The sequence below is a fragment of the Heterodontus francisci genome, chromosome 4 (assembly GCF_036365525.1).
Source record: "Heterodontus francisci isolate sHetFra1 chromosome 4, sHetFra1.hap1, whole genome shotgun sequence".
NCBI lineage: Eukaryota > Metazoa > Chordata > Chondrichthyes > Heterodontiformes > Heterodontidae > Heterodontus > Heterodontus francisci.
In genome coordinates this window covers 41,363,528-41,377,125 of record NC_090374.1, presented here as the reverse complement: position 1 = coordinate 41,377,125, position 13,598 = coordinate 41,363,528, and the positions used below count along the sequence as shown (strand labels likewise).

The following is a 13,598-nucleotide window of genomic DNA, read 5'->3' as shown; positions in this document are numbered from 1 at the left end:
AGAAAAGATGGACAGGCTGGATCTCTTGAAAAATGAAGGCTGAGGGGTGACCTAATAGAGGTCTTTAAAATTATTAAAGGTTTTGTTCGACAAAAAATTCATTCACCTTCAATAACTTGTTGATTAGTAATCAGCATAATCTGTAATGAGTAATAGAGTGACCTAGTTTGTAATATTGAAGAAAACAGCCACTGTGTTGCTGCTGACTGCTGACACCGATTTCAAAAATCTGACTTGTCTGATGACAAACTGGCTAGGTAGCCACCATGACTGAAAAGCTACTTAAAACTTTAGACACATCAATATATTCATAACTTTGCTAAGTAATTACATATTCACCCATTTTGTTCTTTCTGTTCTAAGATTGCCTCCTCTTCACAAAGGGGATCTGACTTTGTTAACCTGTTTCACAGCTAATGTAGACAAGTAAAATATTCACCATAAAACATGAAAATAATAGGTAAGATAATTCAAAACACATTTCAGAGGTGAAGAAACTACACTGTAGCAACTCCTCTACTAGATAAGTTTGTTAGGAATTATTTAGTTGATAATCACCAACTTACTTCTCTCCCAACTCCCACAAGAAACTCTACAACCAGACATGTCAAATACGTCATAGACTGTTAGTCTAGCAGGATTCTTAAAGTAAAATTAAATTGGAGTTCGATTTTTTTTTATTTGATTGCACGGAGTGTTAGCAAAAATTCAACTCTTCCTTCCCTTGCTAGACTACTAACCAGCGGGTACAAATATATCAGGCCAAATCATCTCTAATAAGGTATATAACGGCAGAAATCCAAAAGTTGCTGTCCAATTTGCTCTGTTCCTCTAGAAACTGCAATATTATGGTATCTCACTGCAAGACTCAGCATTAAAATATAAGGATTGACGTGAAATTGCTGCACTTACTTGACCTATACCCACTAAACTCGCCAGAAAAAGTTAGGGCTTGTCCATTCCAGTGTAAGTAAATTTTTAACATTGTGATCAGTCTCATTTACTACCCAACAACCCCTCTGACGCTGAAAACTAACTTTTTGCAATTGTGGAGTCTCATTCCTTCAGATTTTAATTATTGGAAATTTCTTTTTAAATTAAGTAACTTTTATTAGCTTTCTCTTTGTTTCATTTATCTCTCACAATCCCAACTTTCTTTCCCTTTTATTATTTTGCTTTCTATATCTGATTTGAAATTGAATAAAATATTCTAACTGACACTTCCTGGTTCAGACTATGCGCTGCTCATTAACGACTCTTCAGTCTGATTGGTTAAGGAGGTACACTGTTACTTCCCTGTTCACACAGGTCTTGGTTTTCCTGTAGAGGATACTGTGCCACTGACTGCAAAACCCACCCCATTATCTTTGTTTTGTTCACTGCTGAGCCTGACTGTAGGAGTTATGATGAAGGTTGCCACTTGGTTTTAACTTGTCTAAATATGTGCCAAGAATTCTGCACAACTTGCTGCATTTCTTGTGAATTCAGTCTCTTCCCAGAATACTACACAATAAAGGTAATCCTGTGGTGTAGAGAAAATTGAGTCTGTGCCTGTGAAGCCCCCCAATCCCAACTGCTGTGGTAGTGTGTGTTGCTCTAGTCCACAATGTGTCATGTGTTTGTTCAGAAGGAGGGGAAGAGAATGAAAGAAATTTGACTCTTCAAATTTTTCTATTCTCTTGTAAAGTGATAGAAATGAAGAAGTTCTGTGAGTTTGACTTGATTTTTGTTAATTCATCTGTGCTAATGTTGGTACCAGTCCATCGTTTGTTCTGTGTTCTGCAATTGTGAACATCAGAGTACTGAATGCCACTGGAATGCCCTGCCTGGGAGGGTGGTAGAGGCAGGTTGCCTCACATCCTTTAAAAAGTACCTGGATGAGCACTTGGCACGTCATAACGTTCAAGGCTATGGGCCAAGTGCTGGCAAATGGGATTAGGTAGACAGGTCAGGTGTTTTAATGCTTCGGTGCAGACTCGATGGGCCGAAGGGCCTCTTCTGCACTGTATTATTCTGTGATTCTCTGAGAGTAAACCTGGAAGTCAAGTCCACATTTTCCAGGGTCTCGCCATTGATATTGATTGAGGGGTGGGGGGGGAGTGGGGTGTTGTCCTGTGGGAGCTGGTTGGAAGAGGACCTTGGTTTTCCGAGTGTTTAGTGAAAGACACATTTTCATATATGCTTCACAGAAGGAGTTGACAGTGTCCTGGAGCTCAGTTTTAGAGTGAGCACATACTCGAGCGTCATCTACATATGGAAACTGGATGACTGAGGTCGGAGCGATTTTGAGGTGTAACATTGCAGTGAGGAAAGTGGAGTAGAGGGTTGGTGTGATGACACAGCCTTGCTAGACCCCGGTCTTGACTGAGATAGGGTCTATGCTGGTTCCATTGGTGAGAATCATGGCTTGCATGTCATCGTGGAGTAGCCGGAGGATGACGACAAACTTGTGAGGGCAGCCAAGTTTGAGCAGGATGCTTCATAAGCCTTCGCGGTTGACAGTCAGGCTGTTGTGAGGTCAGAAAAGGTTATGTACAGCGGTTGGCGTTGTTCCCTGCATTTTTCATAGATTTGACGCTGAAGATGACATTTCTGGGGCCTCTCGATGGGCGAAAACAGCACTGCGACTGTGGAAGGAGCTCTTCAGCCACTGGGAGGAGGCAATTGAGGAGGATCTTTGCAATGACCTTCCCTGTGGCAGACAACAGGGCGATTCCTCGTTTGTTGTCACGATCAGTCTTGTCTCCCTTCTTGAATACAATCACAATCACAGCGTCCCTGAAGTCTCCCGACAAGCACTCCTCATCCCAGATAAGGGATATGAGGTTGTGCAGATGTGCAATTTTCCATATCTTGGCAGCCTCTTCTGCGAAGACAGACACAGATGACGGGATTCATCATCACCTCCAACGTGCCAGCTCAGCCTTCAGCCGACTGAGGAAGAGAGTACTTGAGGATCAGGATCTCAAACCCGAGACTAATATCATGGCTTACCGGGCAGTGGTGTTGCTTGCGCTTCTATGTGCTTCGGAGACTTGGACAATCTACAGGGCACCTCAGAGCGCTGGAGAAATACCACCAGAAGTGCCTCTGCAAGAGCCTTCAAATACGGTGGCAAGAAAGGCGGTCCAACAGTAAAGTCCTCTCCCAAGCCAACCTGCCCAGGGGTGATAATCACCTAAAACCAGCTCCGCTGGGTAGGACATGTCGTTTGCATGCCTGACACCAACTCCTGAAGCAGCTGTTCTACTTAGAACTTGGTCGCGGCAGGGGACTCCCAAGACGTAGGAACATAAGAACTAGGAGCAGGAGTAGGCAATTCAACCCCTCGAGCCTGCTTTGCCATTCAATACAATCATGGCTGATCTCATCTCTGCCTCAACTCCACTTTCTTGCCCATTCTCCATAACCCTTCAACCCATTACTAATTAAAAATCTGTCTATCTCCTCCGGTTTATTCAATGTCCCGGCATCCACTGCACTCTGGGGTAGTGAATTCCACAGACTCACGACCTTTTGAGAGAAGTAATTTCTCCTCATCTCTGTTTTAAATCTGCTACTCCTTATCCTAAAACTATGACCTCTCGTTCTAGATTGCCCCACCAGAGGAAGACGATAGCAGAAACACTTCAGAGATGTCCTTAAAGCATCCCTAAAGACATCAAACATCCCAGTTGACTCGTGGGAGCCCGTGGCTCATGATTCTCCTAGATGGAGAAATCTCATTTGGGAAGGCATCATACACCTAGAGGAATTTTGTCTTCCACAGGGAAAGTCATCGCAAGAGTCCTTCTAAACTGCTTCCTCCCCATGGCTGAAGAGTTCCTACCAGAATCACAATGTGCATTCTGTCCATCAAGTGGCATAGTGGACATGATCTTGACAGCAAAACAACTCCAAGAAAAATATGGGGAGCTGCAGCAACCATTATACGTGGCTGCCTTTGACCTCACAAGGCCTTTGACTCTATCAGCTGGGAGGGATTATGGAACAACCTCCTCAAATTTGGCTGCTCAGAGAAATTCGTCACCATCCTCTGCCTGCTGCACGATGACATGCAAGTTGTAATCCTTGCCAACGCACCTTCCACTGACCAAATCTGAGTGCAAACTGGGCTCAGGCAAGGTTGGGTCATCGCACCAACGCTCTTTTCCATCTTCCTCGCTGCAACACTCCGCCTCATTTCCTTGAAGCTCCCTGCCAGTGTAGAACTACTCTACAGGATGAGTGGGAAACTATTTAATCTATGTCACCTCCAGTCCAGAACCAAGGTCACTCCAATCTCTGTCATTAAGCTGCAGTATGCGACGATGCTTGCATATGCGCACACTCAGAGGCCAAGCTTCAAACTCTCGTTGATGCATTCACGGAGGTGTATGACAGAATGGGCCTTAAGCTAAACATCCAGAAGACAAAGGTCCTCTACTAGCCTTCTCCTGCAGCGCTGCACTGCCCCCTGACTAGCAAGATCCACAGCGAGCCATTGGACAATGTGGATCACTTCCCGTATCTCAGGACCCTCCTCTCAGCAAAGGCTGACATCGAAGATGAAACTCAGCATTGCCTCCAGTGTGCCAGCGCACTTCGGTCATCTGAGGAAAAGAGTGTTTGACGACAAAATTTGCTACTTTTCCCATAGGTAAAAGCATATTAGTACACAATAATGTTTCAGCTCGCTCAAAACCTACACAGTAGACAGATGCATGGAATTGATGGATTTATGAGATGTTATATACGTTTGCGAGTATTGCTCTTGTGCATGATTTTAAAAATGAACTTACCTGAACGATCAGCTTCTATTTGCCTGATGTCTTATCACAATGTGCAATTTTTATTTCAGCATTGAAGTCAATGACTATCTTAAAAAGGTTCCCAGAAAGAAATCTGTAAAGATCACACCTCTGGTAAGCATATATATTTTTAATTTTTGACTTTGAGGATTGCTTGTTTTTACAAGTATTACTGATGATGCAACATGTGTAACGATTTTAAAGTATTCAGCCAAACTTCTATAGTAGTAATATAATGTAGGCTGCGTTTGCTGACAACGCAACCACTAGGTGGTGCAGTACTTGCACATGTACAAATGCAGGCTCTTCAACTGGAACATCAGTGTCTGTGACGTTCAGACAGCTGCCAGGATTAAAGATAGCACTGCTCAATTTATCACAGGAAATGCTTTTGGCTAGATCGTTCTGGCTAGCTAACATTGCATTAATTTGGATGGAAGCCCAGTAAAATGCTATGTAGTTATAGGATACTAACTGTAATCCTCAGATCCATTTAATACTCCAGTAAATCTATTAAATACAAAAAGAATTTTATGAATGAATTTCCATTGGGAGATAGTGAATTGGCACCCCGATCGATGGAAAGAAAATTGGGTAGCATATAAAATGTGCTGCCAATTTGTTATTGTGATTCGTTCATATGACTGACCAGGACTGATTTCACCCGAACGCAGCTACTAGCTCCCGCCCCACTGGCCGCTTTCCCCCTCGCAACTCGCTTTCACCCCCTCATCCCCACCAGCTGCCTTCCCCCCCCTCAGCCACTCGCTCCAGACCTCACTGCTCCCCACCCCCACCCCTCCCCCCCGGCCGATTGTTCCCCACTCATGCCACTCCGCTCGCTCACTCCCCCGCCCCCCCCGATGCTAGTTATAGGCCGCGCCGCTTCCCTCCTCTCGGCCACTTGCTCCCATGTTTGATCAGTCTCCTTGCGCCGTGTGAAGAAGCAAGGCAGGCTGCAAGGGGTAATGGGGTGATGTCGGAGCGAGTAGCCGAGAGGAGGGAAGTGGCGCAGCCTAGACCTAGCAGCTGGAGGGGGGCAGGGAAGCGGGGAGTGAGCGGCTGGAGAGCGGGGTGGCGTGAAGCAAGGAACAATTGGACAGGGGAGTGGGAGGGAGCAGCGAGGTCTGGAGCAAGTGGCTGAAGGGAGGAAGCGTCGAGGCCTGGAGTGAGTTGCCAAGGGGGGAGAACTCCAGCCTCAAAGTCTCCCATTCTGCCGCTTCCTCCAGCCGAGTGGGGGGCTGGATACCCGATGACGCTTTGTCGCACATTTGCGGAGGTGGACCAGGCGCGGATACGCGATGACAGTGGTGCTGCGCGGTGACGTCATCCGGCGCGTGCGCCACTTAGTCCTGGCAAGATGTAGCTGCGCACTCTAATGATGTCAGCAGGCCGCTGCGTTGTCAGGAGTCACTTTGTATAACTTACCATGGCTTCACTGGCAATGTGGCACCTTCATATTCATGTGCATGGGTTGCAAAATCAGATGCACAGATGGGTGCATCCAATTGATCATTGGTTTCATTTATTGTGAAGAAAAGGTGGGTCGACTGGAGGCCTCATTACATGTTTAAAATTGGACCCACAACTTTCCCATGAATGGACTAGATGGTGTCTGTGTGCCCTGGCTTGTAGGAGTGGGTTTCTTAAAGGTGACTATCACATTTTACTCTTAGGCTGATCTTTTTGTTTGACTAACCATATTGCTTTTTGTTGTTTCATTAATTGTTGTTTAGGTTTTGTTCTTTGCACTGTGAGGCTTGCTTCCAAATACAATGCCAGCCACCTTGTTTGCAGTAATCAAACTGGTTAGGATGGGAATTTGTTTGTGGGTTCCAGTGGCACTCCTGGCTTTAGAAGGGAAGAGCAGTTATTGAGGGCACAAAAAGGCAGTTGAGGTTATAACTCAGGTTATGTGCGGAGCTATGCTTATCCTGGGACCCATAGTTACTGACCCAAACAGTCCCTTGTGCGCATCACTGCCTCTGCTTCACAAAGCGGCTGCCAAATGGATATGCTATCCTTGGGAGCCAACTTGCAACTAACATGACACAAGGACACGAGACATTAAATTTTATGTTATCGGAATTTTCCAAGTCACTGCCGATAATGCCAATTCAATGAGTTGATTGTCGACAAATGCATTTAGCAAGTGACAGTGGCCTTCTTTGCACTGCGTTCATTTCTTTTTCTGGGGAAGTGAGGTACCAACTTGACAATACACAGAACACTTCTTGTGTAGTAGATCTCATGAGTGCAGGATGTTGTAGATAGTTATCCTGTAGGCATCAGGGCTCTTCATGTACCTAGGCTGTGCAGTTTTTATTTTTGCGTGTTAAGGGGAATTAACCTTTATATGTTTTAACCCTGAGCAGAGACAACAACTGCTGAACCTGGAATCGAGATTACTGAAGACTTTATTTGATTACCAAATGGCAATTAGCAACAGCTCAATACTTACAACTGCAGACTATAGTTCAGAGCTATATTCAGTGAGTTGAGCAAGCCACTGTTTGGGAGATCTGGAGTGTCTAACTCTGCAATTATTCCTTGTCCTTTTTCTTGCATGTGGATCTCAACACTCAGTGATTAACTACCCCACTGAGGTATTTTGCCTCTTTTACAGATAACACAGTTTGTCCTTTACAGCATGGGAGGCTAGCCTTACTGATTACTTATAAGGATGTTCTTTTTTCCTCCCTTTCTGGCTTCCTGCTACCATATAAGGAATTGTTCTTTCAGTTTTATCGATGAGGCATAAAGTTCAGACATTATGACTATTTTTCTACCTTTGTTTCCTGAAACAGTTATTTGGACGATTTTGGTTAGCTGACAGATCTGTTGATTTAACAAGCCAGTGGTCTGTTTCCTTTTCTTTCAGCAGTCCATCATACTTTGTAAAATGGCCAGACTGAGATTTGTTAATCCTGACCATAATTCTGTGTCTTACAGGGCTTACATGAACAGAAAGGGTTAGTGTTCAAGTAATGTTCAGATGCTTTCTAACAAGAGAAACTTGTAGATGTACAAAGGGACCTGGGTGTCCTTGTCAATAAGTCAGGCGCAACAAGCAATTAGGAATGCTAATGGTATGTTAACCTTTATTGCGAGAGGATTTGAGTACAGAAGTAAATTTGCTAGATGACTAAGTTGCTTTGAAAAAATATCATGTTAAACTATCATTTCTGAATAAGAATGTACAGAGTAGGTGTACAGATCATCATCTGATGGGAGTAGGAAATGGTGTTGACCTATCAAATAAATTTATAATCTTACTGGAAATGTCTTAATGTTTGCAGAATTTCACTGAAAGTATTGACTGTTCATTTGTTTTTGTTTCCCAAGGGCAAAGGCCATAGGGAGTGTATGGCAGGGATGGAAAATGCTTGAAATACTGTTTTCAGTGGAGCAAACAAAGCTCAATATTTAATCGAGGAGTTTAAAAGTAGGAACGGTTTTGGTAGGATGAAGAGGGGGACTGATCCATTTGGTTGGTTGAGTTGAGACCAAGGGGTCATCGATTTAACAGGGTTACAGGGGATGAGAGAGGGGAAAAATGGGATTAATGTAGGATTAGTATAAATGGGTGGTTGATGGTCGGCACGGACTCGGTGGGGCGAAGGGCCTGTTTCAGTGCTGTATCTCTCTATGACTCTATGACTAAGTGAGCAAACAGATTAAATGTGGAATGCTTTGTCACTGGATGTAATTGAGCCAGACACTTGCATCTTTTAAGGGATATGTCGCTGCATATTTGAAGTATAATTTATTGGTAATTAAATATGAAAACAGAAACACCATTCTTGTACTCCATTTTTTTTATTTGATTGTCCTAGCTATATATCCTAACACACATGCATTCTAATGTACTTATCTCAGTGCCCATTTGTCATGCATATATTGGGCTGTGTGCACTTGTTCCAACTCACTTATACAGGTTAGGTGTTTGCTTATGGTACTAATCTTAACCATGATGACTGGGAGAGCAGGCCAACAGTTGCTGGGGTTTTCCCTCATTTCTGGTGAAGAAATGGAAAGGCTGTTTTGGATCGTAAGTCAGCAGTACTGACTCTGATGTTTTATTTCATGAATTCCCTCCTCCTTTCTCAATTCATAATCTTCTCCACCTCCCTTCGGTTCCCAGTGATTCTGTTTCCCTTCTCTGATGTTCACAGTGGCTCGCTTTCTACCCTCTTCATACCCATTCATTTTGGTACTGTTCTCTTCTCTTCTTTCCCCTTTTCTTCCTCCTGCTAGCTAGCTCATGGAGCCAGTCGTAGTGATTTGCATCTCTCCATTGCTCCTGGCTCCTACCTGTTGCTACTACTTTGGGGGATAGACTACTGCTGTATGCTATGGATGAAAGTTCCCAAATTGCAAAACATTCTCCATAGTAAGCAATTTGAGACTGATCCAAAGCCAGCCAACCTCAGAAAATCACAATGCCAGCTGGAAATGTAAAGTCATTTGAACTAAAGTACTTCTCTAAATACTGGCTTCCCTTTTAAAATTTCTCAGAGTTGTGTTTAGTGGGTGTTTTCAAAGAATTTTACAACTTGTCCTGGAAACCTAGCTTGTTTGGCCCTTTTATTGTTTTTGACCCCTTGTTTCTTTATCTGTTGGCCCATTGTTTTATAATGGAGCCATACAGGGGCAGTCAGCGACATCATGGAGCATCATTAAACAGTGGGAGACTGACCTTGTGTGACTTCTAGTGGAGAATCTATTTAATTCACTTTTGAGGGCCTAATTTTTTTCACCTTGATGAATAGTTGAGTGTAGTCAGTGAAGTGGTTGGAAAGTTCACACACAAAACCACCATTAAAGCTGCATACTACACCTCTTTTATTTAATAGGATAAGAATGGTTTTGATCTCAGCCTTTATAATGAATTTCTGCACCTCTTGCATGAATTTCCACAGCACTACCAATTAAGTGTCACAGGCAGCAGTTGATTTTCTCATATTGCATGACTGCATGTAAAGAACCAGTATGATAGATGGAATCATTCAAATTTGTAAGAAAAAAATTCAAACAGACTTCATTAAATATGCAGTTTTCAGTGCTGTTTCAGACTAACATGAATATTGCTTTTAAAGGATTCAGTGGTAAAACTCCTAATTTTTTTTCTTGCCGCATGTGAAAAGCTATTTTAATAATTCTAGCACGACTGTTTTTAACTTTCAGAAAGTAATAAACCTAGAGGTTTTGTTTGAGTTGACGAGGCCTGACATCGCTGAAAATGTAATTGTGCAGAGTGATAACAAGTCACGTATCCACTTCAAGCTGACTCTCCCTGTCGATGTGGTAATATTTGCCAATCCAGAGGATCCATGGGGAAAGTATGTAGTGTCCTAAATATTAAATGATTTCTGAATTCATTTGGTATGTTAACAATGCACTAATGTAATCCATGGTCAATAATACTTCAGTAAAATAATTCTTAACATGTTGCCTCTATGATATCTTCAGTTAAATATTGTCTCCAGATATTCAAGTCTGCTATCCAAATTTGTTTGGTTTTATTCTGAGGCACTTGCTGGATACTTTGTGCTAATGGGCTATCTTCTCTGGGGGCACAAGATTTCCATTTATTTTGTATTCTTTGGCATTAATCTAAGTATGCTTGGGGAGAATTTTGCATTTGCTGTTGTATACTATTGACTTACTCTTAAAGCAGTGTTATTCAGACATTTCTAAGTTGAGGTTTCCTGCAAATAGTGACATCCTCTCAAAGACCCCCAGCAAATACTGACACACTAATACAGAAAAGATGGTGTGCAGATTGCATGCTGAGTGTGGAAATTCGAGTTTGGTGAGTGGGGATTTTAAGTGTTATCTTTATATAAGTCTGGCCTGCAGTTAACATTTAACTGGGATTTACCCTCTAGATAAAGTAAAGTTAAGAAAGTAAAGTAAGTTTCTTATAGTCTTAGGCAAGGATTAACAGGCTGTACTGCAGAGTAGCTGTTTAGTTAAGTAGCTGACCAGTTAAATCTGGCTGCTGCAGTTCCAGCTTCAAAAAATATAAATACAGAGAGGTCTAGGGGCAGCCTGCAAATGGTGTGTAGCTTGCAAGCTGAGTGTGGAGATTTGAGTTTGGTGAGGGGGGAGGAGGTGCTCCATTTTTCTACTTTTTTTCCCAACTTTTTTTAACCCTCCAGTATTTGGTTCAGTGCAGTGAAAAGAGCTGGTTGGTGAGTAACTGGTAAGCTATTCTACTTATAAATAGTCTGTAAAGTTAAGGTATGAGCTCTGTCAAGTGGAATGTGCAGCCTGTGGTATGTGGGAAGTCATGGACGCACCATTTGTCCTAGAAAAACACATCTGCAGGAAGTATCACCAGCTGCAGAAGCTTGAGCTGCGGGTTTCGGAACTCAAGCGGCGGCTGAAGTCACTGTTGTGCATCCTTGAGGCGGAGGTCTAAGTGGATAGCACATTTAGGGAGGTGGTCACATGGAGGCAGGGTGCATAGCTGAGATCAGTTATACAGCACAGAAACAGACCCTTTGGCCCATCGTGTCTCTGCCAGCCATCAAGCACCTAACTATTCTAGTCCCATTTTCCAGCACTTGGCCCATAGCCTGGTATGCGATGGCATTTCAAGTGCTCATCTAAATACTACTTAAATGTTGTGAGGGTTCCTGCCTCCACCACCACTTCTAGCAGTGTGTTCCAGATTCCAACCACCCTCTGGGTGAAAACATTTTTCCTCAAATCCCCTCTAAACCTCCTGCCCCTTACCTTAAATCTATGCCCGCTGATTATTGACCCCTCCGCTAAGGGAAAAAGTCCCTTCCTATCTAACCTATCAATGCCCCTCATAATTTTGTATACCTCAATCATGCCCGCCCTCAGCGTTCTCTGCTCTAAGGAAAACAACCCTAGCCTTTTCAGCCTCTCTTCATAGCTGAAATGCTCCGGCCCAGACAACATCCTGGTGAATCTCCTCTGCACCCTCTCCAGTGCAATCACATCCTTCCTATAGTGTGGCGACCAGAACTGTACACAGTACACCAGCTGTGGTCTAACTAGGGTTTTGTAAAGTTCCATCATAATCTCCCTGCTCTTATATTCTATGCCTCTGCGAATAAAGGCAGGTATTCCATATGCCTTCCTAACCACCTTATCTGCCTGTGCTGCTGCCTTTTGTGATCTATGGACATGTACACCAAGGTCCCTCTGACCTTCTGTACTTCCTATGGTCCTCAATCATACAATCATCCATTGTATATTCCCTTGTCTTGTTAATCCTCCCAAAATGCATCACCTCACACTTCTCGGGATTAAATTCCATCTGCCACAGCTCCGCCCATCTTACCAGCCCATCTATATCGTCCTGTAATCTAATGCTTTCCTCCTCACTATTTACGACACCACCAATTTTCGTGTCATCTGCGAACTTACTTATCATGCCTCCTATATTCACATCTAAATCATTAATACACACTACAAACAGCAAGGGCCCCAGCACTGATCCCTGTGGTACACCACTGGTCACAGGCTTCCACTCGCAAAAAAAATCCTCGACCATTACCCTCTGTTTCCTGCCACTAAGCCAATTTTGGATCCAATTTTCCAAATTGCCCTGGATCCCATGGGCTCTTACCTTCTTAACCAATCTCCCATGCGGGATCTTATCAAGTCCATGTGAACTACATCAACTGCTTTACCCTCATCTGCACATCTAGTCGTCACCTCGAAAAATTCAATCAAGTTAGTTGGACACGATCTCCCCTGACAAAGCCATGCTGACTATCCCTGATTATTCCCTGCCTCTCCAAGTGGAGATTAATCCTGTCCCTCAGAATTTTTTCCAATAGTTTTCCAACCGCTGATAGACTCACTGGCCTGTAATTACCTGGTCTATCCCTGGTACCCTTCTTGAATAATGGTACCACATTCGCTGTCCTCCAGTCCTCGGGCACCTCTCCCGTGGCCCGAGAGGATCTGAAAATTTGTGTCAGAGCCCCTGCTATCGCCTCTTTTGCCTCACGCAACAGCCTGGGATACATCTCATCTGGGCCTGGGGATTTATCCACTTTTAAGCCTGCTAAAACATCTAATACTTCCTCCCTTTCAATGTTAATATGTTCAAGTATATCGTAATCCCCCTCCCTGATCTCTACACCTACATTGTCGTTCTCCACAGTGAAAACAGATGAAAAGTAATCATTTAAAACCTCACCTATGTCCTCCGGCTCCACACACAGATTGCCACTTTGGTCCCTAATGGGCCCTACTCTTGCCCTGGTTATCCTCCTGTCCTTAATATACTTATAAAACGCCTTAGGATTTTCCTTTATATTGACCGCCAATGTTTTTTCATGTCCCCTCTTCGCTCTCCTAATTACTTTTTTTAAGTACCCCCCTACACTTTCAATACTCCTCTAATGCCTCCGCTGTTTTCAGTGCTCTGAATCTGCCATAAGCCTCCTTTTTTTCCTGATCCAATACTCTATATCCCGTGACATCCAGGGTTCCCTGGAATTGATGGTCCTACCCTTCACCTTAACGGGTACATGTTGGCTCTGAACTCTCACTGTTTCCTTTTTGACTCCCACTGGCCTGATGTAGATTTTCCTACAAGTCGCTGCTCCCAGTCCACTTTGGCCAGATCCTGTTTAATCAAATTGAAATCGGCCTTCCCCCAATTCAGTACCTTTATTTCTGGCCCGTCTTTGTCCTTTTCCATAACTTCTTAAATCTTAGAGTTATGGTCACTATCCCCAAAATGCTCCCCCACTGATAGTTCTACCACTTGTCCAGCTTCATTCCGTAGGATTAGGTCCAGTACTGCCCCTTCTC

General features: G+C 43.5%; 1 protein-coding gene across 3 annotated transcripts in view; it reads left to right on the top strand.

Moving 5' to 3' along the window:
- Window positions 1-13,598, top strand: part of ufsp2 (ufm1-specific peptidase 2) — a 150,134-nt gene that overhangs the window by 54,865 nt on the left and 81,671 nt on the right. For all 3 annotated transcript variants that reach the window (XM_068029417.1, XM_068029419.1, XM_068029418.1), the window contains exons 4-5: window positions 4,841-4,904; window positions 9,978-10,132. In XM_068029417.1, coding sequence (XP_067885518.1) covers window positions 4,841-4,904; window positions 9,978-10,132 — 219 coding nt within the window. The remainder of the gene's footprint in view (window positions 1-4,840; window positions 4,905-9,977; window positions 10,133-13,598) is intronic.